General features: G+C 41.1%; 2 protein-coding genes across 2 annotated transcripts in view; one reads left to right on the top strand and one right to left on the bottom strand.

Annotated features, from left to right (window-relative positions):
* Nin (blastoderm-specific gene 25D) overlaps positions 1 to 27,824 on the top strand; it is a 66,653-nt gene that overhangs the window by 6,174 nt on the left and 32,655 nt on the right. The gene's annotated exons all lie outside the window — the stretch shown is intronic.
* Positions 1,109 to 27,577, bottom strand: 140up (RPII140-upstream gene protein). The gene is given in 14 exon segments (XM_080281337.1): positions 1,109 to 1,336; positions 2,036 to 2,175; positions 3,443 to 3,564; positions 4,210 to 4,359; positions 5,609 to 5,895; positions 12,656 to 12,866; positions 13,304 to 13,438; positions 14,155 to 14,354; positions 15,276 to 15,393; positions 16,074 to 16,200; positions 16,832 to 16,954; positions 18,522 to 18,613; positions 19,723 to 19,860; positions 27,439 to 27,577. Coding segments are annotated over 14 exon segments (2,055 nt in total). The 5' UTR covers positions 27,460 to 27,577; the 3' UTR covers positions 1,109 to 1,145.

Genomic DNA, 27,824 nt, shown 5'->3' with positions numbered 1-27,824 from the left:
TGGGTAGTGGTGGGAGAAGTTTTTGAGGGAGGGTAAAGAAGAGATAGCCCAAGAATTACATTGAGGGGGTAAGAGGAATGTGTGAAGGAGGGTAGTGTAATGTGGGAGGGTCACCATCCATTTTATTTATTATGGATGGATGGATTTATTTTTCTTATTTATTCCCCTCCTCTATCATTGCTCCATAAGGAGTTTATGGGCATGGGACTGGCTGCTTACTCCCTGCATTTAAAGCAAGAATGACCACTCACTATTTCCTGAGTGACATTGTGAGTAATAAACCCCTACGATCACTTGAATTTAGTCCTTTATTGGCCACATGCTGTTGTAGTACCTTAAAAACTCACTAGACCACCAGGCAAAATACATGTTGGTTATATGGTCATGACTGAGTAGGTAGAGATGTTTGGAGGTCGTTTTGTCCCTTGCAGGATGTAGCATTGGCCAATAGAGAGAGAGGATTTTCATACAGGTTTAAAGTTTTACCCTTCAAGTGCTTAACCCTTACCGTGAAAGTTTTCTCATGGTGGGAATAAATATATGAGGGAGGGGGAGTCAGTTTGGGAGGAGGGCAGTCAAATGATGGGTGACAGAGCGACTTGGCAGTGTTTCGTCTGCAGCCACCCTTTGCAGGATTTAGGTGTCGGGCTGTAGATAGATAGATAGATCAGGAATTAATTAATGTTTTAGTAAGATCAGGAATAAATAAATGTTTTAATAATGCTTATCATGATCCAGACCTGATTTATTTTCTGCAGGAAGATGGTGGAAGGTTCTCAGGGTTATTTGATGATGAACCTGGTGGGCTGCAGGCTGAATTTGCCCTTCTCATACAGTCCACCACACTCTAGGGGATAGGGAGGGAGGTGAGGGATGTTTGTATAACTGTGTGCTGCTCAGTTATATCTGTTTATTGCATGAAGGAAGAGTGAGGTAGGCTCCAGAAACTAAGAAAGAAAAAAGTACAGGTGTTCGAGAGCTATCACTGGCATACATTTTGCTAGGCAGAATATAATAAATACCCTGGTACTGTAATACAACATTGCATAGTAAGGATTAATTCAAGAACCATATGTAGAAGTTATTTATTTCACTTCTTACATGGGTGTACTTAACTTATCCTATGATTAACGCAGATCTACGTATCAGCCTTTGGTCTTTCCTTCATCAACACTTGGTCCTAATACTGCCTTGCTTGGATCAACATTCTGATCGTGTGAGAGTGTGAGAATGTCAAGGTCCTCTGCCCGAGCCTTGCGTAGAGCTTCAACCTTCTTGGCTTCTTTCTCCTCCTTCCAGTGGTACTGCCAATATCTCATTTCTTCCATGGTTGTTCCTGGAAATAAAGTAAAGTTTTAAGCTTTTGACTATCAAGGGTTTTGGTAGTATTTATTATTATTACATTATTATTATTATTATTATTATCAGGGGTTTCAGTCAAGCGAATACCTGTAAAAACATTTGACAGAAAAAAAAAAAAAAAAAAGTTTCCTGCTTGATTGCTCTTTCCTGGATTACTGATTCTCCCCCCCCCCCAATCAAACTACTCTATCCATCCATGGCCTTGTTAATTTACAGTAAAGCCTTGTTGGAAAGATTTAAGTCAAGTGAGAACAGTGGAAATGAGTTATTTGAGAGGATCATTTAGAGTTATATGGAGAGGCAGACTGACAAATGAGGAAGTGAAGGAGCATCGTGGTGTGGATGTGATAGAAAGCGTTAGGAGAAAATACACTGAGATGGTTTGGAAGTGGAGAGGATGGAGACTAGAGACTAATGTGGAGAGTGTATGTAAGTGAGGTGAAGGAGGGGTGGGAGTGGAAGGGGGAGGCCAAGGATGAAATGGAGGGATGGAGTGGAGAGGTATATGAGAGGAGAGTTATGAGCTGGGGGGAGAGCAGTGAAATTGCAGGGGACAGGGCAACAGGGTAGCAGTTTGTTTTAGGCCACCCCTTATGGGATTAAGCTGTCTGGCTGTGGATAGATAGAATAAGAGAAAAAGAATAAAGGCAACATATAACAAGGGCTTACTGACCTGTGAGATACATAATTGTGAGGCTGACACATCCAGCCACTGTGCCAAGTGCACTGCCTACTATACCACCCACTACTGCTGCTCGGGGTCCTTGTTTGAATTTGTATAATGTTCCTGTTGCCCCTCCTGCTGCGATATACCTGAAATAAATTATGATAATAATAGTAATAATAATCCATCCATCATCCAATGCAACATTGCCCCATGAGAAGCATAGGAGCTTGGGACTAGGCAAATTGGTCCTGACATTTAAGATGAGAGTGACCAGCCTCTCTCATCCCTGAGTGGCATTACGTGAACAATAAACCCCAACCATCCCTTGGATATAAACCTTCACCGGCTCAATCTGATTGGAGTGCCTTAATTACCCACTAAACCACCAGGTGCCAAAATTTGGTTGTATGGTTACCACCCAGCATAGTAAATGGTTTCCTGGTGTACAGGAAACCATTTGGATTGTCACTAAGTGTAGAATCACTCACAAGCGAAGAGGAAAGAATGAAGAAAAGAAAGACAGAAGAGGGAGTAATAATAATAAATCACCACCAGTGCCACTATCATTGTGACCCATCATCATCATCATCATCACTGTCATCAGTCATCCATTCTCATCTAAATACATGCTGAGGTAGGATCCAGAAAAAAAAAAAGAGAAGAGAATGTATGAAGGTGGAAGAACCATTAACAGCACGCGTAGTGAAGCAACCCACACACTCCTTATCACTTCCCCCCACCCACGTAAAGAGGGAGTGAGGTAGAATCCAGAAACAATGAGAAAAAAGGGGGAATTATCAACAGCATGCCAAACAAAATAAGCCAAGCAATCATTCAAACCCCCTGAAAGAAAACAATATTAAAAGTAGTTTCCTAATTAATATATGTTGATGGGAAAACACAAGAAATTTAGCTGAACATGTGATTTGAGGATGTATGCTAAAAAATATTTACAAAGTACTTTATATTTAAAGAAAGAAAAACAGTGAAAAGTAACAAAAGACATTAGGATTTGGCTACTGGTATATAAAAAGATATGAAAAAATCTGCCAAAAAAATTATATATATATATATATATATATATATATATATATATATACTGTATATAAAAAAGTTTGAAAAGTAACAAGAGATTTGAGGATTTAGCTATATGAAAAAGTATGACAAAATCTGCTGTATGAAAATAAGCTTAAAATGTAAGATCAGACTGAAATGGTATGAATAAATATGCTTGCCGATTAAATTCAAAATAATATTGTTATAAATCATATGAAATCAGAGAGTATACTATAAAAACTCACTCAATAAAGTAAGATCAGATTGAAATGGTATGAATAAATGTGATTGCCGATTAATTCAAAATAACATTGTAATAATTCATACGAGATCAGAGAGTAAACTGTAAAAACTCACTCAATAATGGATGATTTGCCACGATACACAGCAATGCTGGTGGTAAACAGCATGAAGGAGCCACAGAACATTCCCAAACGCCACCCGAGCATCCAGGCTCCACGTGCAAACCCTATCGTTACCTGTGGGGTGGGTGTGCCGTTAACCCTTTCACTAATAGGACCTTGTATTATATTCTTGCTACTGCCTGGCAATTTTATTAAGCTTGGGAGGGGCCCTGAAAGAGAGGAGTTAGATATGGCCTTCAACTTCTTTACTACAAGAGGTATCGGCTATGAAAAAAATAGTAAAGTTAAAGCTAGAACAAAACAGAAAAGATGTCACCATAATGCAATGGTTAACATGACTACAATAGTACTGTAATGGCAGAAGCAGCCAAATAAATCCTCTGGCTCTTGAAAAACTGGGTAAAGACAAATACAGTAATTCATCCATCCATCCATCATCCAATCCTACATTGCCCCACGAGGAGCATAGGAACCCAGGGCTAGACAAGTTGGTCCTGACATTTAAGATGAGAGTGATTTTAAGAAACAGTACTTACAGTATAAAATCTTTAGAGTTATTATACCAGTACCAAGGCATTTAAAAAAAAAAAAGTTTAAAAAGAGAGAAATTACTGTACTAAAAAAATTAGTTTTACATTTTCCTAGTTATCTTCCTCTATGTTGCCTTTGATCACCCTTGTGTAATTACATGTAGAATCATTTCAGTTCAATATTATACTTTATCATATGCAATAACTGTACACAATTTTCATTTGTTACCTTATTCTGCAGTTGTTTCTTTGCTTCGAATGTGTTTTGGAATGCTGTTCCTTGATTCTTTTCAATGAATTCAACAAAGCTGTTTCTTGATGACATTGTGCCACCAAGGATTGTCCCTGTAAACACGCCCATCATGGCTCCTTGCATCACCTGGGGAGGAAGATAGCAATTACAGGTGCTGAAAAGGGTTAGGAGGGACATGTGGAGGGAATGGAGAGACTGACTATGAGACTGAATGTGAAGGAGAGAAAATTGTGTGGAGGGAATGGAAAGAGACTGACCAGGAGAGGAAATTGTTTGGAAGAGTACCTTGAAATGGTTAAGCCTTGTGGAGTGAATGAAGAGTGAGAGAGATTGATGAAGTGTATGTGAGTGAAGGAAGGGGGAGAGGAAGATCGAGGGTGAGGTGGTGGGACAGGTTGGAGAGATTTAGGAGTGGGAATAATGAGAGGTGGAGAAGGCAGCCTAATGATGTCATGGCCACTTCCTTCACGACTAAGTCATTTGGTGATAGATAGATGAATAGATTGATAGATTACTACGGTCACCAGAATTCCAGAGGCTTAAATAATATGTGAATAATTGTGTGATCAGTTTCAGTGGGTATGCTCGTGTGATATTCTCCTACTTTTGTTCTTAATTTTTCTGTGATTCTGGATCCTACATCATCCCATTAAGTAGTCATATACAAGGGTTTTGATGATGATGGTGATTGTAAAGATGATGGTGCTATAATGATGATGATGGTGATGGCAGGTATAAAGATGATGATGATGATGGTGATATAAAGATGATGATGATGGTGATTATAAAGATGATGATAATGATGATTTTATAGATGATGATGATGGTGGTGATTATAAAGATGATGATGATTGTGATTATAAAGACATTGATGGTGATTATAAAGATGATGATATTGAGTGTAAAGTTGATAATAATTGGGCTGAGGGAGTTTCAAGGGAGCATTAGTCATACTTGTCATTGCAACAGTGAAAAAAGCTGACCACTTTATTTCTACAGTGAGCTTCTGTATTTGTATTAGTTCATTAGCTTATTACTATGCTAGTGTAGGTTATCTAATTATTTTCATGATTGTCTTCTTGGTTTCTAGTCTGTTGACCCTTCCATTAGACCACACTTAACCGTCAGCTGAGCTAAATGAGGTTAGGGATCTGTCAGGTTAGAAGAAATGCACTCAGATGGAGTAGTAGGTTTCTAAAATCTCAAAAGTTACTGGGATTTTTGCGATTTCAGTCATGCCTTGTAGTGAGTTCTAGATTACCGTAGTTGAGTAGTTAGGATAGCTTAGGTAGGCTAGGGTAGATAGGTTAAAGGGATCAAGATAACCATGACTGACCAAAACTGAAGATTTATAAGTTCATTTTAACTGTCATACCGTTGAGAGTTCAGGGCTGATATTGCCGTATGCATCGTAGCTAAACATTGCTCGTAGTCGCTCCCAGCCGGTCTGGTTCCTGAATTGTGCTATCTTTGCTGTCTTCACTTCAGGATCGATAGCATCTGGATTCTGGAAAAGGCCTAGCATATTGAACCCAAGGAGAGCACCACCAGTTTGATGCCATTTGTCTTTTCTTCGTATCTTCATGAAACTCGAATAAAACTGCGAATAATATCCAGTGCCTTGCCTCGCCATTGTTGTTTACATCAGCTGATGGCGACAGTGTTTTGATGACGACGGCGGTCTTGATCTTTGAAGGTTTCACGTAATTTTTCCGATTGCGGTACTGGTTGCGTATTTTTGACAGCCAGTGGCGTAAATCTGCTTATTAAACTATATTTATAATTTGCAAGGAGGGTTAGATACGACGTAAAAGTTCCGAGATCCGTCCCTGAAACAGGCATGGTGATCGTTAAAGAAAACTAGGTAGATTTCAGGGTGAACTGATCTAGAACAAATATATCTTGTTTCCTCACTAATACTAATATTTCAGTGCTTTTAGGTGTTGCGTTACCTTTAGATTGGCTAGTGCGATTTAGTCTACCTTGCTCCAGATTATATTTACTGCTGGGCATGTATTTTTACTTTGTCACTCATTACAGTAAAAGTCTAACATCAGCATGAGTACTTAACTATTCAGAATTCGAGACATATTGGAGTTTAATGTATTGTTCAGGAGCAGATTTGTTTAATTTGAGACCTAGTTTTTTTTTGACAACGGACGAGTATGTGAGAAGAGAAAAAACAAAAACAATGTTGAATGAGTGAATAGTTGGTGGCCCCACTTAAACACTCTTGTCCATCCATCCATCCATCCATCATCCAATCCTACGTTGCCTTATGAGGAGCGTAGGAGCTTGGGGCTGGGCAGTTGGTCCTGACATTTAAGATGAGAGTGACCAGCCTCACTCATCCCAGAGTGGCATTACGTGAGCAATAAACCCCAACCATCCCATGGATATAAACCCTCACCAGCTCGATCTGATTGGAGCGCAGTAATTATCCACTAAACTACCAGGCACCAAAATTTGGTTATATGGTTACCACCCAGCATAGTATATGGTTTCCTGGTGTACAGGAAACCATTTGACTTGTCAGTGTAGAGTCACCCATAGGCAGATTGAAGAGGAAAGAATGAAGGAAAGAAAGACAGAAGAGGGAGTGTAAAGTCACTCGTAGGCAGAAGGACAAGGAATGAATGAAGGAAAGAAAGACAGAAGAGGATGGAAGGAAAGAAGGCTAGAGAAGAGGAATGGACAGACGCCAGAGAGCAGCACTACATACGTTGGCAAAATTTGTCTGTTTTGTCTTTTAATCAATATACTCTGCACATCAGAAGCTGTTTGTACTCCATTTTGCTGTTTGCCTCAATTATCTTGATTTATATTTTCCTCCCATAAGACATGAATTTCCTCCTGTAGCATTTCTCTTCTCAGACGTGTACACCCATTTCATATTAATAATCAGGGATGTTTGAAGATAATACAGCTTTTTCCATAGAAGTGATAATGTGCATAACACTGGATGAAATGAAGGGATGGAGTGGAAAGATTATGAGAGGAGTGTGTGAGTTGGAGGGAGGGCAGCTAAATGGTTGTGTACAGGGCAACATGGAGGTAGTTCAATTGTGGCCACCCCTAAAGGAATTAAGACATTTGGCTATACATGGAACGATAGCAACAGTAAAACAGGGCAACATGGAGGTGATTCATTTGTTCTTACCCCTAAAGGAATTAAGGCACTTGGCTATACATGGATAGATAGCAGTAGTAACAGTTGAACTCGAATGAACAATTTTATTTACTGTAGATTTAGTCTTTAAAAAAAAGAAAAAAAAGAAAAGAAAAGTGACTTATAATGAGGAATTTACATGTTTGAAGCACTGTAGTAGGTGTATTGTAGTCATCATCATCATCATCATGAACAACAGCATCAACATTTCCTGGCCTTCTTCCCACCTAATGATGGGCTGAGGTAGGACCCAGAGAGAGAAAAATTAGTTACGAAAGTATGAGAACTACCACCACCATGCTGAGTGAGATGAGCCACATAGTCATTCACAATTTATTCAAGCTGGGGAGTCTTCATTGTGTTTAAAAGTACATTCATATTGTCAATAACTTTTATTTTATATGAAAATAACTTTGTACGTGAGTAAAGAAAGTACAGTTATGTATTTTATTATAAGTACTTGGTATTGTATTGTAGTAGGATAGTGCAGTTCCTTAATCAGCAGTACAAAATTACAAATGTAACCTCTTCTTAACACGTAAAATTCAGGTATACAGTAAAAATAATAATAATAATCATTGTCATCATCATCCAGACTTCCTTTCCCACTCAAAAGATTGGGTCCGATAGTCAGGGGGGAAAAAATAGAATGAGATGTTAACCAAAGTTTGCCCAGTTGAATAAACCACACTCCCATTCACTCACCACCCAAGCCCCTGGAATCCCGACTCCACCTGATAGGTCAAAAAATATTCTTCACATGAACAGTCAGTTTCGTATACACTGAGGTGGTTTGGACATGTGGAGAGAATGGAGAATGAAAGACTGACTAAGAGGGTGCATGTAGGTGAAGTGGAGGGAGGGGTAGACCGAGGATGAAGTGGAGGGTTGGAGTTGAGAGGTATATGAGGGAAGGGGGAGTGAGTTGGGGGGAGGGCAGTCAAATGGTGGGTGACAGAGCGACTTGGAGGTGTGTTGTATGCGCCCACCCTTTGTGGGATTAGGGCGCCGAGCTATAGATAGAAAGATAGATAGTATTCTTGCTTCATAGTGTAGGAGTTGAAGGCTGGGCTGTAATAATCCAAAGCATTTAAGGGTGTATGCGAGTAGGGTGGAGGAGGGGAGAGGGAGGGGGAGGCTGAGGATGAGATGGAGGGATAGAGTGGAGAGGCATATGAGAGGGTGTGTGTGAGCTGGGGGCAAGGGAGGGAAGTGGTGTTGGACAGGGCAACGTGGAGGCGATTTGTTTGTGGCCACTTCTTATGGTATTAAGGCATCTAGCAATTGGACAGGGTGACATGGAGGTGATTTGTTTATGGCCACCCCTTACAGGATTGAGGCATCCTGCAGTAGATAGATAGATAGATTTAAGGGTAGATAACCAGCTGACATACACTGGTGGCATTATGTGATTGGAAAAACCTCCTGCCACCTCATGGGAGTCAAACCCATGCTGCAAAGGCCATTACTCTGACCACTAGATGCCCATAAATAAAAAAAAAAATAATAATAATAAGGTAATAATAATAATGGCAGCAGGCAATCATACACTAAGCCCATTGAAGTGTAGGGACCAGAGATGAGGTTTCCATAATCCAGTACAATTTAAACGCAGTAACATGCTTTTAAAGTTTATTCTTGCTACATGGTACCTACAGACAGTTTTATTTCACCTGGGAGGAACCTGTAGTAGTGAAGGGGTTACTGAAGGCTGTGTCTACCCCTGCAGTTACCAAATTCTCTTCCAGCTTAAGTAAAGTACTCTAGAGGAAGCAAGAATAAGTGGAAAAATGTCTTAAAATTGAAGGGATTGTGGATATGAGGCCAGTGTATGTAGCATCTAACCCCTTTGCCATCCATCCATCCATCATCCAATCCTATATCTCCCCACAGAGGAGCATAGGAACCTGGGGCTAGGCAAGTTGGTCCTGACATTTAAGATGAGAGTGAAACCGAAGAACCTAATTATGTATCACTTCAGTTGTTTCACTTAAAGTAGCATTCTGGCCTCATGCATCTTAGACTACTGTTTTCCTCTCAAAAGGAGATTGTCCCCTGTTTATTAAGACTTAGGGTATAAAGGTGTGTACAAGCTCTTGGTTTTCATGATAATTTCTGAAGCATGTGAAATTTTTAGTCCATGTCTAACCTTTCCATAGCATTGCTGACTCTAAGGTGTAATATAGGATGCAGGGTGACCATATCAGTCAATGCTATCTATTTATCTATAGTCCAATGCCCTAATCCCACAAAGGATGGCCCAGACAAAACGCCTCCAAGTCACTCTGTCACCCACCATTTGACTGTCCTCCCCCCAACTCACACACCCCTCCCCTAGCAATTACAGGTGTTAAATACAGTACAGGTATATGACAGTTTAAAAGTAGGGGCTTGCTTGCACTTTTTCACAATAAGGCTTAATAACGGGGCCATGAGTGTCATTAAAACCTTACAGTACTTTGTTTTAATGCAGCCGAGAATGTGGAAGATGAATGGTTGCGATGATGATTGAGGATATATTTACAAAAACGATATGTAGGGGGTTCTAAATATGTCAGGGATGAGTTCCAGAATATCTCAACTTTGTCCATATATCTATCTGTCTATCTATTGCCAGACGCCCAATCCCATAAGGGGTGGCCACAAACAAATCGCCTCCATGTCACCCTGTCCCCCAGCACTTCACTGCCCCGCTTCCAGCTCACACCCCCCTCTTTCATGTACCTCTCCACTCCATCCTCCCATCTCATCCTGGGCCTCCCCCTCCCTCTCCCCCTCCTCCACCTCACTCATATACACTCTCCTCGTCAGTCTGTCACTCTCCATCCTCTCCACATGGCCAGTATAACTATCCATATAACTGGGAGAAATTGACCTATCAACTTAAAACAATGGAACTTTCATGGACAGTCTCTGAAATTTTATTGTGGTTTATTGTGAACTTAAAAGTAAAAAGGTACATAAAATGACGACTTATAACAAGGACTTACTATACAACTAAGTGAGCTTAGTATAGGAAACCCCAGTAATAATCTGGGCATCACAGATATTGATTGGTCACTTTATTTAATATGGACAGGTACAGTACTCCTTGGCTACTGTTTACTTAAAGTGGGAGAAATGGAGTTCCCCCGAGCTAAGCCCTGTATTGGACTATATAGCCCCGCTAGGGTTACAGGAGCGAGCTACCACTAACGGCACGGCAGCCTGGGCGAGGCTCGAACTCGCAATCCCCCGATTACGAGTCCAGCGTGCTACCACTGTGCTACCGCGCCCCCCTACTGTTTACTTAAGTGACTTATGATTTAACACTTATAATCACTTTGTTGTTTCCCGTCAAGTTCAGGTTCATATCATTTTTGTTTTTAAAATCTTCAACATCCATGCGTGTGTCTTGTAATTACTTTGTTGTTTCATATCAAGTTCAGGTTTGTATAATTTTTGTTCATAAAATCTCCAACATCCATGTGTGTGTCAACCTCAGTCACTTAATGGCGACTCTCCACACTGCTTGATATGGTAGTTGATGAATTAGCGTCCATCTTCACGTAATCTAGTCACACAGTCATTACTCTTAGGCAGGATACTAAGCCATAAGTACACACGGTCCAAGTCCAAGCTGAGACTCGTAATTTTTCAAGTCATATCACTGTACACTTCATATATTTCATTTTCCCAGCAATTTCTGTTTTTGCAGAGTAGTGGCTCTTATTTGGAATTTTCTTTAGAAGGTACAAGTTTTACAGGCTTTTGCACTTGACTACTTCTTTCTGCACAAAAAGAAAACACTACACATTATCTGAAAGCATTGTCCATAAAAAAAACACACAAACAGTATTTGAAACCGAATTAAGTACATTACATTGTTAAGTTTCCAGCCCATCCAAAAAATCTTGAGGTGTACCATGGCCGGCCCCAGTTTGAGGGTTCCATAAGAGTAAGGCTGAGCCATTTTGATGATATGTTGCATTACTTAAGCAGTGTTTTGCCAGCACATTCCCTGGATAACAAATGAGGAGTGTTGTCCATTCTTATACTGTGTTTTCACCTTCGCCAAGATGCAGCGTTCCTGTTGGTGCCAATGTTATCCTTGTCGGGGTGCAGGAAGGCGTAGTAGCCAATAATACAGCAAATGCCAATCACCCACAGCAGTTCCACCGCAAACACGATTGTTGCCCGGAACCACACACTCAAAAATGTTGGCTCCATCTGAAAGAGTTGGGGATGATTGTGATAGAATATATGGTACAAGACAGTGATATTCTTATACAGGATAGGTATTATAGGACAACATTAACCCTTACACCTTGGTCAGATATACAGTTTTTGCTGATTTTTAAATATACCTGTAGTTTATTTATTTTACCTTAGGGAGATTTTCATCCATTTGCAGGTTATTGCTTCCAGTTTACCAACAGAATATGGCAGTACTCTGACATGGCATCCATTCCTTAGAATATCTTGGCTACTAGCACCTTATTTTAGTGTTATCTCTTGTTACAATTCAACATTCAAGATGGAGAGCTGGCATTTTTACTCCTACTTAAAGTGGGCAACATATACACTTTCTTTAATGATAAGGATACTGTGCAACACTAAGAACACAATTAAAAGCTACATTATTTTGTTTCAGTAGACACCAAAAACACCTCTGTAGGTTCCATTGTTGTGCTGTGGTGATAAGTTGAAATATGCAGTTGTAGATTTTGGTCATTTTGCAGAGAAAAATATCAATACCGTATTGTAGACCAGAGGGTTTCTGAGGCCTAACATAGGAAGTGTAGGCCACCTTACGAGTGACGTCCTTTTTAGTTTATGCTTGCTACTATCCGATGGTTTTATCCAACATAAGAAAGGTCTCTCCTGTTGGAAGGGCTAGTTACTGCTATACCAAGCCCTTCCAGTTCAAAGTCTGTCTTAAACAGATTAACATCATCAGTAGAAGATGAGAACTATATGAAAAGGATATCCCCAGGCACAGGGGTTTAAAGTAAGTTGCCCATTTGACACTTGTGGGTTGATAAATGAGCCGTGGTATAGTAGTAGCTGCAACCCCAGGCTCATCTGAATGTGAACCCAGTTGACTGCAGGTTGAAATTACACTCTTGCTGTCCATCATCCTCATTTGGGGGGATAGGGAGAGAACTGAGGGATATTTGTATAACCAGGCAGTGAAACCACCCAGTTCTATCAGTGCCACCACATGAAGGCACCCCAGCACCTACAGTACTGTATAGTAAGTAGCCATAGCATATTATTTGTCACTCACCTCAACACACCAAACAGCAATCATAGCAGTGTTCTCAATAAGGCAGAAAGTGTAGTAGAATGCCATGCGCCTACGGGAGGGAGTATCCTTGACGTTGATGTAACAGAAGATGTGCACAATCCCCATTATGCAGTTGTACGCAAGCTCCAGTATAGGGTGTTTGGTGTCGTCCTCGTCTGAGCAGAAGTTTGTGCCCTGATGATAAAATAGAGGCTGTGAGAAGTGGAAGAATTAGACTCATCTCATTATTTTTGTACCTATTCATCTGTCCAGCCAACCGTCCGTTCATCAGTCAGTTCATCCATCCATCAGTCTACTCTCTTCATCTATCCATCCATCATTCATTCATCATTCAGTTCACATCTGTCCATCAATCTATTCATCATCCATCCATCCATCTATCCAGCATCCACCTATTTATCCATTCACTCATCCATCCATCAATTTGTTGTCCATTCATCTATCCATCCATCATTCATTCATTTCACATCTCTCCATCAATCTATTCATCATCCATCCATCCATCTGTCCATCATCCATCCATTTATCCATTCACATTACCATCCATTCATTTTTTACCATCATCAGACGAGAACTAAGTGAAGAAGTCATTGAGGTATGTGATATGTTACCTGTGCATGTATCCACGCTGTCATGATGAGCCAGTGGGCTGCCAGAACGCAGATACTGATGATAGTGAAGGGGATGTACACAGTGCCATCATCACTCATGTAGATACTGAACAGTGTGTGCTCGTCGTTTGGGGGCTGTTGGGGAAATGATTATACTGAGAGAAACTAACACTGGACATTAGTGGGATTGGTGTTGTAATTCAGACTCAGTGCAGTATTCCAGTACAGTACATGGTTTGTCTGTCTGTCTACCTATTGCCAGATGCCTCAATCCCATAAGGGGTGGCCACAAACAAATCGCCTCCATGTTGCCCTGTCCCTTTCCATTTCATTGCCCTGATCCCAGCTCACATCCCCATCTCTCATATACCTCTGCACTCCATCCCTCCATCTCATCCTTGGCCTCCTCCTCCCTCCCCTCCCCTCCACCTCGCTCACATACACTCTCCTCGTAATGGATTGTAATTTTTGACCCAGCTTTTTTAACTGGGAAGAAAGATTTTGCTGAGGTTTTATTGAAGGACTGCTTGTGTTGTGTGAGTGATATGCATGTGGTAAGAATGAAGAATGAAAGACTGACTAAGAGGGTGTATGTAGGTGAAGTGGAGGGAGGGAGAGGGAGGGGGAGACCAAGGATGAAGTGGAGGGATAGAGTTGAGAGGTACATGAGGGAGGGCAGTCAAATGGTGGGTGACAGGGACTTGGAGGCGTTTTGTCTGTGACCACCCTTTGCGGGATTAGGGTGTCGGTCTATAGATAGATAGAAGTGTGATATGTGTTGTGGGAGGCCTGTTCACAATGAGGGCAGAGTAGATTATGTGCCAGCTATATTGTGTTGAGGAATAACTTACATATATGGCAGTGAACGATCCTATAGCAATAACCCTTGATGCAACCATGGATGCGCGCCACATAAGACACGTTGATGTACCGCAGCAGGTTAGTGGGTCCTTGTCTGGCACGGCACGACGCAGTTCATCCTGATACGACACCAGTGACCATGATATAGCCATCACACCCAACACAATCTTCCATACTTGCACTGCAGTTGCTGTGAGGAGAAAAATGATACAGTATATTCTCAGAGTTCACTGGAGTTATGTTCCCTTAATCCCCACAAACATTAAACACCATGAATACTCTTTACAGACCTAAATTTACTCCACAGACTTAACCCTGTGTACAGTACTGATAATTATGACAACAGTAACCACAGTTAGCTAAAACTTGCAACACAGTCCTTCATAGTTGCATTGCATTTGCAGTGAGAAGACCAAAATGGCACCTGACAATCACATTTTACCGTTTTCATAGTTTAGTACATTTTAAGGTGCAGTACAGAAAGTCCATGCTATAAGGTGCTTTTTTAGTTTTCTTTTTTCTTTTCTTTTCCCCTTTTTTTACATTAATTTTTCCGATTTAAGTCCACAGTAACTTATAGAAAATTTGCATAGTAAAGTTACATTGGCAGCTCTACCCATTGTATAAAACTGATTTGTTAGTTTCCTTTAGTGAGGAGTGCCTGATGTGTGGAAAAACCTATGAAATTTTGGAACACCTTCAACCTACTGGCACATAGTAAAAAAAAAATAATAATAATAAAAAAAAAAAAGGTTCAGACTTAAGAATTCCCTCCTGATTAATTTACCCCTGGGTATGGGGGTAAAGAATATTTCCCCAGTATCCCTGCTTGTCGTAAGAGACCTTTTTGTCTCCAGCCTTTCTCTCCTTACTCTCCTCTTCTGTCCTACCTCTCTTCTTGATATTTCTATGTTTCATCCAGTCTTTGTTTTCCCTCTACTCCTTCACTGCCATAAACCGGTATTATGGCTTGCTGCAAAGTCTTTATTATTCCTTCCTGCCTGATTATTTTTTGAAAATGCCCACTACCATCCTCAGCTGAAGACAGTGGGCCCGACTGAGTTTAGTAATAAAAGAATTTGAACTTGGTAATGGATAATACTGCACTTACTGGCACTTGTAGCAATTTCTGGGCTGCGGTAGAGGAGGAATATTTGGAAGATGAGTTGTGGGGCGTCCTGCAGGAAACTGTGCATCATATCCAGCATGGCCGTGTCCCGCGACATTACCTGACGAGTAGTACAATAATCATTTTCTAGGATATTAATTCTTGCTGTAATTCATTTGCCTTGTGTGTGTGTGTGTGTGTGTGTGTGTGTGTGTGTGTGTGTGTGTGTGTGTGTGTGTGTGTGTGTGTGTGTGTGTGTGTGTGTGTTTAACCCATTGAGCCCAGGCATGTATTTCTCATTTATTTTTTCATTTCACTCAGTGCAGGATAGGTATTTTGAAGTGGAGGGGTTAAAATTTATGTAGTCTTTATAAATCCCTACAGAACAAGAGGCCACGGGTATAAGCAAGAATAAATTAACAAGGACATTACGTATTTAAGGAACACATCTGCAGTATTAACAGGGAAATTACCCTACTTGTTAAAAGCGTTAGGAGAAACACATTTGAGGTGGTTTGGCCATGTGGAGAGGATGGAGAGTGAGAGACTGACGAGGAGTGTGTATATGAGTGAGATGGAGCGGGGGTGAGGGAGGGGAAGGCCAAGGATGAGATGGAGAGATGGAGTGGAGAGGTATATGAGAGAGGGGAGGGTGCGAGCTGAACAAGGCAGTGAAATGATGGGGGACAGGACAACATGGGGGTGATTTGTTTGTGGCCACCTCGTACGGGATTAAGGTGTGGCAATGGATAGATAGTTAAAATGAGAAGGATAATCTGTCTCATTTCTATATAACCCTACCATTTGGAGGACGGCGTACACTTCTCCCTTTGGTGTCCTTCGTAGTATCGTCTCCCCATACTCTCCCATCTCCACTTGCTTGGTTTCTCGCCGCATCTTGGTCCCGTATCTTATAATATCCACGTACCTGTCATGAAAGTATATGTGAGTTATATTCAGATGGAGGGATGGAGTGGAGAAGTATATGGAGGAGGTGTGAGTTAGGGGGAGGGCAGCGAAATGGCAGGAGACAGGGCGACATGGAGGCTATTTGTTTGTGACCACCCCTTTTGGTATTGAGGTGTCTGGCCATATATAGATAGATAGATAGGTTCAGTTTGCTTTCACCTGATGGAACTGAGCCAATCCCATACCCTGAATACTGTGTTATGGTTTTGTGAAATTTAATAAGGGAGGGGGAGGCCAAGGATCAGATGCTGGGATGGAGTGGAGAGGTATATGAGAGAGGGGGTTCTGAGCTGGGAGCAGGGCAGTGAAATGGCAGGGGACAGGGCAACATGGAGGCGATTTGTTTGTGGCCACCCCTTACGGGATTAAGGTGTCTGGCAATAGATAGATAGATAGGTAGGGTGAAAGAACTGCAGTCAGATCAACCCGCCAATCTGACTACACCTGGCCGTCAACTGAACTGAAAGGAGTTAGGGATCTTTGTCAGGTTGGAGTGAATGCCTATCTATCTATTGCCAGATGCCTTAATCCTGTAAGGGGTGGCCACAAACAAATCGCCTCCATGTCGAATGTGCCAAACTTTTTTTTACCGTATGATTGGTCCCAGGAGGAAGAGATGCACAATAATTCTAATGGCTATCTCGAACTTGCTCATCTTGTGTAATATGCAGTAATCTCCCAGGCACTGCTTGTTCTGGTTATACCACACCATGCTGCAACACATAAGGATATCATTATTATTATTATTATTATTATTATCATCATCATCATCATCATCATCATCATCATCTTTATCATCCAGACCTCATTTTCCCATCATCATCATCATCACTATCATCATCATCATCCAGACCTCATTTTCCCATCATCATCATCATCACTATCATCATCATCATCCAGACCTCTTTTCCCATTATTATCATCATCATCATCATCATCATTTAGACCACTTTTCCCATCACCACCACCATCATCATCATCATCATCATTTAGACCACTTTTCCCATCACCACCATCATCATCATCATCATTTAGACCTCTTTTCCCATCATCATCATCATCACCATCATCATTTAGACCTCTTTTTCCCATCATCATCATCATCATCATCATCCAAACCTCTTTTCCCACCCAGGGATATAGTATACAGCAGGAATATAAGAATGTTGAAATCATGAGTAGATTGAGAAGGAGCAGAGTTTATTGGGAAAAAGAAGCAATACCATTATTAACTGATAGAGTGTTAGAAGTGATTGAAGAATGAATTTGAATATCAGAATGTTAGAGAGAATTAGTTGAAATATAGTGTTAAAATTGATAGCAGAATGAATTTGAATATCAGTATGTTAGAGAGAATTATCAGCAGAATGAATTTGAATATCAGAATGTTAGAGAGAATTAGTTGAAATATCGTTATGTTAAAATTGATAGCAGAATGAATTTGAATATCAGAATGTTAGAGAGAATTAGTTGAAGGATCATGTTAAAATTGATAGCAGAATGAATGTGAATATCAGAATGTTAGAGAGAATTAGTTGAAATATCATTGTTAAAATTGATAGCAGAATTAGTTTGAATATCAGAATGTTAGAGAGAATTAGTTGAAATATCGTTATGTTAAAATTGATAGCAGAATGAATTTATATCAGAATGTTAGAGAGAAATAGTTGAAATATAGTGTTAAAATGGATAGCAGAATGAATTTGAATATCTGAATGTTAGGAGAATTAGTTGAAAAATCATGTTAAATTTGATAACAGAATAATTTTGAATATCAGAATGTTAAAGAGAATTAGCTGAAATATAATGTTAAAAATGACCGCAGAATGAATTTGAATGTCAGAATGTTAAAACCGAGCACTCTAGATTGAGACAAAGGGCAGTGTTACTTGGGAAATACTGAAGAAATGTAGTGAATGTTTAAATATCAATTAGAATGAGTTTTTTTTGTAAAGGTTAATAACTGAGTGAGTGTGTTTGGCCATATGGAGAGGATGGAGACTGAGAAACTGGCGAGGAAAGCGTATGTGAGTGAGGTGGAGGGGGGGAGAGGGAGGGGGAGGCCAAGGATGAGATGGAGGGATGGAGTGGAGAGGTATATGAGAGAGGGGGTGAGAGCTGGGAGCAGGGCAATGAAATGGCGGGGGACAGGGCGACATGGAAGTGATTTGTTTGTGGCCACCTCTTACGGGATGAAGGCGTCTGGAAGTAGATAGATAGATAGACAGTTTAGCATCACCTAGAATGAGTTTAAGTATCATGTAGACTGTCAAATCTCACCTGATGATATTGATGATTACCATGGGCGCGATGATGATGCCTATGGTGATTATGAACCAGGTTAGAGGCTCTGGCTGCTTCTCTTCTTCAGCCTGCGAAAGTGGGAATAGATATGAACTCCATTACGATGATACTGAGGTGGTTTGGACGTGTGGAGAGAATGAAAGACTAAGAGGGTGTATGTAGGTGGAGGGAGGGAGAGGGAAGGGGAGACCGAGGATGAGGTGGAGGGATGGAGTTGAGGGGTACAGTCTATGAAGGAGGGGGGAGTGAGTTGGGGGGAGGGCAGTCAAATGGTGGGTGACAAAGCGACTTGGAGGCGTTTTGTCAGCGGCCACCCTTTGCTGGATTAGGGCGTTGGGCTACAGATGAATAGATAGATAGACTTCGATGATATAATAATCTAGTTAGTTTTATTTTCCCTTTGTGATTTTGTATGACAGGAGGGCCCCAGGTAGGAAAAAAAATTGCTGGATCTCTGTCTGTCTGTCTGTCTCTCTCTAGTGACGAGGTTAATGAAGTGTATCTTAATTTTACCGAATAGAGTGGCTGAGAGGGATGAAGGTGTGTGGAGAGCCGCCATTAGGTGACCAAGGCCGACCCATGCAAACATTTTTGAGATTTTATAAACAAAGCAAACCGGGAAAAGGTGTTTGTGTGTTGTTTTGTGAGGAGAACCATTACATTGAGGGCAGTGTGGTAGGTTTGGTGGTGTATGGTAGCGTGGTGGCAGAGTGGTAGGTGTATGGTAGTGTGGTGGCAGAGTGGTAGGTTTGGTGGTGTATGGTAGTGTGGTGGCAGAGTGGTAGGTGTATGGTAGTGTGGTGGCAGAGTGGTAGGTTTGGTGGTGTATGGTAGTGTGGTGGCAGAGTGGTAGGTTTGGTGGTGTATGGTAGTGTGGTTTAGCGTTACATTGAGGACAGAGTGGTAGGGTTAATGGTGTATGGTAGTGTGGGTTAGCATTACATTGGTGGTAGTGGTAGGTTTGATGGTGTATGGTAGCGTGGTAGGTTTGATGGTGTATGGTAGCGTGGTAGGTTTGATGGTGTATGGTAGCGTGGTAGGTTTGATGGTGTATGGTAGCGTGGTAGGTTTGATGGTGTATGGTAGCGTGGTAGGTTTGATGGTGTATGGTAGTGTGGTAGGTTTGATGGTGTATGGTAGTATGGTGTAGCTGGTTTAGATGGTGCCCTTCCCCTACCTGCCGCCAGAGTACAAATGCCAGCAGTGCATCGGATATAATGTCCAGGATAAAGAAAATCATGTTGATCACCACCCCCACCGCTCCCATCAGCCCAAAGGAGGCGCGGATGTGGACCGGTGGCTCTCGTAGCGGCATCTGTGGGGGTGGAGAAAGATGATGAGTATTTATATTGAGTTGTCGTCATCATCATCATCATCATCATCATCATCATCATCATCATCCAGACCTCCTTTCCCACCCTAGGGCAGGGTGAGGAGTAGCAATGTCCAGACAACCCAAATTTGCCCAATCCAATGGGGCACGCTTCCATTCACTGATCATTCAAGCCCCTGGAATCCTGGCTCTTATCGGATACGCCAAAAATATTCACCATGTTTTGTAGCTTCACATAAACGTATCCGATAGTCAATTATTATTATTATTATTATTATTATTATCATCATTATCATTATTAGTCATCATCATAGTTACCACAATCACCATTACCGTTATCTTTATCATCATCAGAACTGTAATTCACACTGATCAAAATGAGAGCATATCATCATCATCATCATCATCATTATCATCATCACATACCAAGCCTAACTGCCTATGTGTTAAGGTATACGTAGGATGTGAACTAGGAAAACACACACACATCTACGAAAAACTGTCATTAATATTTTTACACCAACATAGGAAGATAATGATGATGATGATGATGATTTAGTGAATAGATAAATGCTGGTAATTCATTTCTCAAGGTACTCTGTGGATAGTTGTATTTTTGTGTTTTGCTATTCTTGTTCGTGGATCCTACCTAATCCATTTTTATACAGTGGAAAATGGTGGTGATGATGATGATGATGATGGTGATGATTTGGAAGTGGGAGCATGAGGTACAATAGTCACCCTTTTTCTGGCGATGATGATGATGATGATGATATGACAAGAATTCAGTTGATGTTGATGATGATGTTGTGAGTAGAAATTAGTTGATGATGATGATGTGACAAGAATTCAGTTGATGTTGATGATGATGATGTGACGAGTTCAGTTGATGTTGATGATGATGATGATGTGAGTAGAATGCAGTTGATGTTGATGATAGATTGTGATTGTGTAAAGGAGACAGATCGCGTCATGCAGTGAGGGGTGGGTCAGGGGCGGAGTCATTACACAGTCATGCAGTGAGAGGTGACAGAATTGAGATCAAGCTAGGAAATTTACAGTTAAACATCCGAAGGTTGTCTGAATAAATAGAAGAAATCGTCACCATAGGACTATTTATTGAGTTATTGTTTATTTATTTATTTATTGCAGAAGATGAATAGAGGAAGGAAAAATTAAATAACAAATCCATACACCAGATTAATTATACGTGCCCTCCATTTTTTTTTGTTTTTTACCTTATCTTGGTCCAAATTTTCGTCCCTTTGCAGTTTATTTTCCGAACTTGGCATCAGAATAAGACAGTACTATGGCTCTACATCCTTTCAGTGGCACTTTTTCGTGACTAGCACCAAATTCTAATGTTAATATCTTGTTACAGGTCAACATTCATGCTATATGCCAGGTTGATGTGAGCGGAGTATAGAAAATAGGGATCTTTCTTTGCTAGAGGGCTTCATTAGGATATTTGAATTAAACTGAATAAAATGAAAATAGTCAATATACTGTACATTAGGTTCGAAATATTTGTGTGAAGAATGAGAGAGAGAGAGAGAGAGAGAGAGAGAGAGAGAGAAGGGGGGGGAGGTTCGTATATAGTAATTCTTTATTAATAGAATCCCATATGCTTTTATCTGCCATACTTAATCTGATGTGCATGTATGATGATGTGTGTATTACGTGTAGGTATGTATGTATGATTTGTGTATGTATGTATGCGTATTATGTATGTATGCTTTGTGTGTGTATGTAAACGTATTATGTGTAGGTATGTATGGTTTGTGTATGTGCATGTAAGCGTATTATGTGTATACATGTTCTGTACGTGTATTGATGTATGCTTTTGTACCCTAGTGTGTACCTGTGTATGTGCAGTATTCAGTATATTGTGTGTGTGTGTGTGTGTGTGTGTGTGTGTAGTCAGGCGTGTGTGTGTAGTCAGGCGTGTGTGTAAATCAATCATCCTCATTGATAACACGTATCACAAGTCGGGTGTTATTTCAAAGGTGATTAAACCCGCACTTATACATTACGCTGCACCATGGTCCGTATCGCAGTCAGAACGGAAGATTTAAAATTCTCTTTCCGACTCAATATTTCCTTAATACACTGATTCCGGTGACTTATTTTTAGCATATTCTTTCTACCCAAAGTCTAAATGTCTCGTAAATTGAATAAAGTCGTCTGGAGAGAGAGAGAGAGAACGTAAATCAGGGGAACTAACAACACTCCTGCCACATCAAGTTGCCCTCCCTCATGTAGGGTTGTACTCTCACCGGTTAAGGAAGCACCCTAACACCCCTTCCTTACCGATTTATTTCTGAATATAGCGGAGTATTATCCTTTTATACGTTATTTATGCAGATTATGGCGAAACTGGAAGGATTTATGTAACAGCAGAGGACAATAAGAGGATAAACAAAATAAATCGCCTAGGAAAAGGTTGCTGGGAATTTTAAATGAGTGCGTCCAGTGCGTGGGTGGGTGGAGGGTTAATCTAGGTGTAGGGACTGCGTTTTTTTTTAGTGTGTGTGTGTGTGTGTGTGTGTGTGTGTGTGTGTTTTATGGTTGTTTTAGCTGCGTGAGTCATAGGGAGTGGTGTGAGGGAGGGGTTGTTGTACTGTAGTCATGTGTGGAATGAATTTACTGTAGAAACCGTAAACAGACAACTCCCGCCATTGGGATTTTGTCTCCCGTCAGCAGTTACTTTCAGGCGACTCAATATTTGATTATCCTTTTCTTTTCAAGGTTAGTTTACGAAATCAATGGAAGTTATGGTAGGGAATTATTATTATTATTATTATTATTATTTTACTTTGATCACGGAATACAGTTTTTAAGTTACGAAACCAGCAGTTATTTGAAGCACAGAAACGTCAGCTTGGTCGAACGCCGCCCACTATCTCTTGTTCATCGACCCTGCCCGATAACCGTTAGCGATATCAATTCTTACTGTTGCTGTTTGTTTTTGTGGTAGGTCATTGTACTGTGATGATTTTATTTTTCAAAATAAACGACGGCAGAAATTGGCCTTAAGCGTCTCTGTATATGAGCATGCTATACTCTTTTTACTCTAACTTGGCCTAATTTCTCCGTCTTGAATATTCACCTCTGGGATGGGGGTAAAGAATACATGCCCAGTATCCCTGCTTGTCGTAAGAGGCGACTAAAAGGGGCCTTCTTGTCTCCAGTCTTTCTCTCCTTACTGTCCTCTTCTGCTCTTCTGTCCTGCCTCTCTTCTCTTCTGTCCCACCTCTCTTCTCTTCTGTCCTACCTCTCTTCCCTCTGTCCTACCTCTCTTCCTGATATTTCCGTGTTTCTTCCTGCCTTTATTTTCCCTCAGCTCCTACACTGCCATCTACCCATATTAAGGCTTGCTGTAATTCTTCACTTTTCCTTCTTTCTTTCCATCCTGAGTAGAGTTGTAACAAGAGAAAATATAATCATGAAGAAGTGCTATGGAAAGGATGGAGAGCCGTAACTGTGCCATATTGCACCACTGAACAACGCGAAATAAGCTGTAGTGTTTTTTGTTCTGCCACTGAGCTACGTTAAATGAGTTGGAAAGGGATGAACACCTGGGCCAAGTTAAGGTGAAAGGAGTATAGTATTTTCCTGGTACTGAATAAGCTGATAGATGAAAGCCATTGCACATGTACTACTTAATGTTTCTAAAATAGTTTGGTTACGCTACTTTTCCGACAACAACTACTACTACTACTACTACACGCACTGACACTTCTTTGGGCACCGATACACCTTTCTGTGGCCAGGTGTGGGTGAGACTGATTAATCTGGTGAGGAGGGGAGGGTGAAATAGAAGAGGGGGAGTGGGTTGATAAAGAAAGGAGGGTGTTGTAATTACGTGGCAGGGTAGGTAAGCTCTCTCTCTCTCTCTCTCTCACACACACACACACACACACACACTCACACACACACACACACACACACACACACACACACACACACACACACACACACACACACACACACACACACACACACACACACACACACACACACACACACACACACACACACTCTCTCTCTCTCTCTCTCTCACACACACACACACACACACACAATCTTACCTTGCTTATCGCTAGGACGTTAAGCGATAGAACATTGTGGTTGGCTGAGGGTGCTTTATGTCAATTAGAATAACACACTAATCACCCTGAGTAATTATCAGATTATAATTGGGTCGACCAGGTAATTACATCACTAGAAGGAAATCTGATAGTAGCATGAGCAAGATATACAGTTTATGTCTTGCCCTACTGAGAGGGAATGATAGCACCCGTCTAACAGCAAACTCTCATCCCTTTTCTGTCCAACTCTCTAATGCAAGAGTTAACCGTTACTCCCAGTCCTTCATTTATGCAACAGGTCAACTCTGGAACTGTCTCCCTCTGTCTGTATTTCCTGCTTCCTATGATATCCAGTCTTTCAAACGCAGTGTGTCCAGGCATCTCGAAATGATCGGATCTTGAATTTGGCTCTCTCTTGTATTTTGTTTTTCTCTTGGAAGGATCAGTTTTGCGGGCTCGTGGCCTTTGGTTCCTTCTTCCTAGCATAAAAAAAAAATCCTTTCCTTGTTTTGAAATCACTTAGATATTTTGAAATCACATGGATATTTTGAAATCACTTAGATATTTTGAAATCACATTATTTTGAAATCACTTAGATATTTGGAAATCACATGGATATTTTGAAATCACTTAGATATTTGGAAATCACTTAGATATTTTGAAATCATAGATATTTTGAAATCACATTATTTTGAAATCACGTAGATATTTTGAAATCACTTAGATATTTTGAAATCATAGATATTTTGAAATCACTTAGATATTTTGAAATCATAGATATTTTGAAATCACTTAGATATTTTGAAATCACTTAAGTATTTTGAAATCACTTAGATATTTTGAAATCACTTAGATATTTTGAAATCACATAGATATTTTGAAATCACTTAAATATTTTAAAATCACTTACGTATTTCACATAGATATTTTTCTCTGTGTAACATGAGACAATGTTCTTCATCTGAGGGAATTTCTTTAGCCCACAGGAAAGGTATATCACATAGAGTTAAATCATTTGGTGTTAATGAGAAGGGAAGACAGACAGGGTCCTTACACTTGCTTCTCGGTATCTAGAATCAAATTAAAATATCTTAGAATACGCAGCAGTACAGGTGGGAAGTTATATCACGTAAATTGAGTTAAATAATTTGGTGTTAATGATAAGGGAAGACAGACGGATCCTTTACACTTGATTCTCGGCATCTAGAAATTAAATTATATTCGAATACTCATTACAGAAGTCCTTTCCTTGACTCCCCTTCACTCATACTGTAAACCCGTAGATTACTTTTTAAAAATCGATTTACTTTCTCGCTAAAGATGCACGTAATTCAGGAGGATCACTTTTAAAAAATCGATTTATCATTTTCTCGCTAAAGATGCACTTAATTCAGGTGTGTATCCAGCGAGTTAAGTTGAGGGAAATGTAGGTGTTTGTTCAGCTGAGGGAAGTGTAGGTGTTTGTTCAGCTGAGGGAAATGTAGGTGTTTGTTCAGCTGAGGGAAGTGTAGGTGTTTGTTCAGTTGAGGGAAATGTAGGTGTTTGTTCAGTGAGGGAAATGTAGGTGTTTGTTCAGCCCAGGGAAGTGTAAGTGTTTGTTCAGCTGAGGGAAGTGTAGGTGTTTGTTCAGCTGAGGGAAATGTAGGTGTTTGTTCAGCTGAGGGAAATGTAGGTGTTTGTTCAGTTGAGGGAAATGTGTGTGTTTGTTCAGCTGAGGGAAATGTAGGTGTTTGTTCAGCTGAGGGAAGTGTAGAAGTGAGAGAGTTAAATGTACTGGTTCTGTGAAGGTGAGTGGAGATTGTATTGTGTGCTATGTATGTTGTTACTCCAGGGACGTGTTATATGTTATCTCTCTCTCTCTCTCTCTCTCTCTCTCTCTCTCTCTCTCTCTCTCTCTCTCTCTCTCACGGAAACCATACCATATACAAACTTTTAGGAGGATACGTCAGTAATAGTAGACCTGTGAGAAGGCGAAGAGGTAGCCTGAGATGCCTTTATATCCTTATAACACTAAAATCACAAACACCAAATCCACACATAATACACGGTAGATTTTAATGTTTGAAGGGTGTATGGTAGGGATAGTGGATTTGGTAGAAAGGGAAGGGGTAGACTGAGATGTACTTAATACCTTCCTGTCTCTAACTCATCCACATACGAACATCAGATCTACACTCAGTATATGACAGATTGTATTGTTAGAAGGGTGTATGGTATGTTAGAAGAAGAAGAGGTAGGCTGAGATGCAATTTTACCCACACATAACAACATACACTCAACACACACACACACACACACACCAATCCACACACACACATACACACACACACACACGGAAGATTTGTAGTGTTAGAAGGCTGTGTGATAGTGATAATAGATTTGCTAGGCTAAGAACGCACACAGCCGCACACAACCACCGTCTATACACACTAACTCAGCACCTTTCGACGCACACACACATACACACGTACAAACATTGTTGTTGATCATTTCGGCGCGCTACAGACTCGGCTAAAAATATCATCCCACCTGTTCTGTAATTTTAAATGTTTAATTATAGCGTTACATTGGCTCTATAATCAAGGTGAGTTATTTTACCTTTGAGAAATTAATTTAGGTTTGTGTTGGTGGTGGTTTGACTTCACATTTGCCGACTTTGGTGCTAGGACGAATTCTCCCAGACTGCTCTTCTCTCCCCTTCTCCCCCCTCCCTCCCCCCCTCTCTCTCCAGGTAGGTGGGATGGGTGTGGACAGGTATGAGGTTGGGTAGTGGTTGAGGTGGGTTTTGTGGGGGAGGAGGAGGAAGAAGAGAGGTGGGTGTGGTTGCGCAGGGTTGAGAGAGAGAGAGAGAGAGAATGGGGAAGGATAAGGAAGAGGTGAGGGTGGAAAGGCTGAGAGAGAGAGAGATGGGGTGAGGGGTAGGGGAACTGGCTGGGTGGGGAGAGTTGGGTGGAGGAACTGGTTGGAGGAGGGGGTGGAGAGAGAAATACCTGACAGATGGAGGAGAGGAGAGGGGAGAGGGGAGGGGAGGGGAGGGGTACAGTATAGGTCGAAGGTCGGGGAGGGGAGGGAGGGAGGGGGAAGGGGAGAGGGAGGGAGGGAGGGAGGAGAGGGTAGGGGATGGAATAATAGTGGTTATGAAGGGAAGGGATGGAAGAGGGGAGGGGAGGAGAGAAGGGAGGGGAGGGGAGGGAATAAAAAAAAAATAATTGAAAAGGGAGGAGAGGGGGAGAGAGGGAGGGGAAGGAGAGGGAGGCGGAGAGGAGAAGGGAAGGAAGAGGAGGCGGAGAGAAGAGGTGAGAGTTACATAGGGCTACAAGAGAGAGAGAGAGAGAGAGAGAGTCACTGAGGCGTTTTTACCTTCGAAGTAGTAGTAGTAGTAGTAGGAAAGAGAGAGAGAGAGAGAGAGAGAGAGAGAGTACCTAGTAATATAAAACCAAATCAATACAGCATTACTGTGTGTGAGTACCTTTGCGTCCGCCTCATCCATTGTGCTGGTCGCTGGTGGTAGTTGTGGTAGGTAATGGTGGTAGGGAGTGACGGAAGGTGGTGGTAGTGGCAGTGCTGGTAGGTTCACGTGGTGGTAGTAATGGTAGGTGCCGGTAGAAGCTGTGGTAGTGGGTATAGTGGTAGACAGTTGTGGTTGGTGCTGGTAGTAGGCAGTTAAGTCTGGTAGGTGCAGCGGGTAGTAGTTGTGGTAGATAATAATGCTGATAGACAGTGACAGGCTCTAATAGTGGTAGTTGTGGTATATACAGGCACTGTAGTGGTAGTGGCAGTGGTATTTCAAACTTCAAAATATTATCAGTTCAAGAGATCAGCCGTAGCTGGCAACTTTTACCCCTAATCGGTTGC

This window comes from Coenobita brevimanus, chromosome 11, assembly GCF_032717465.1.
Source record: "Coenobita brevimanus isolate Jiangsu-jjx chromosome 11, ASM3271746v2, whole genome shotgun sequence".
NCBI classification, from domain to species: domain Eukaryota; kingdom Metazoa; phylum Arthropoda; class Malacostraca; order Decapoda; family Coenobitidae; genus Coenobita; species Coenobita brevimanus.
This window is presented reverse-complemented; position numbering and strand designations above follow the sequence as displayed.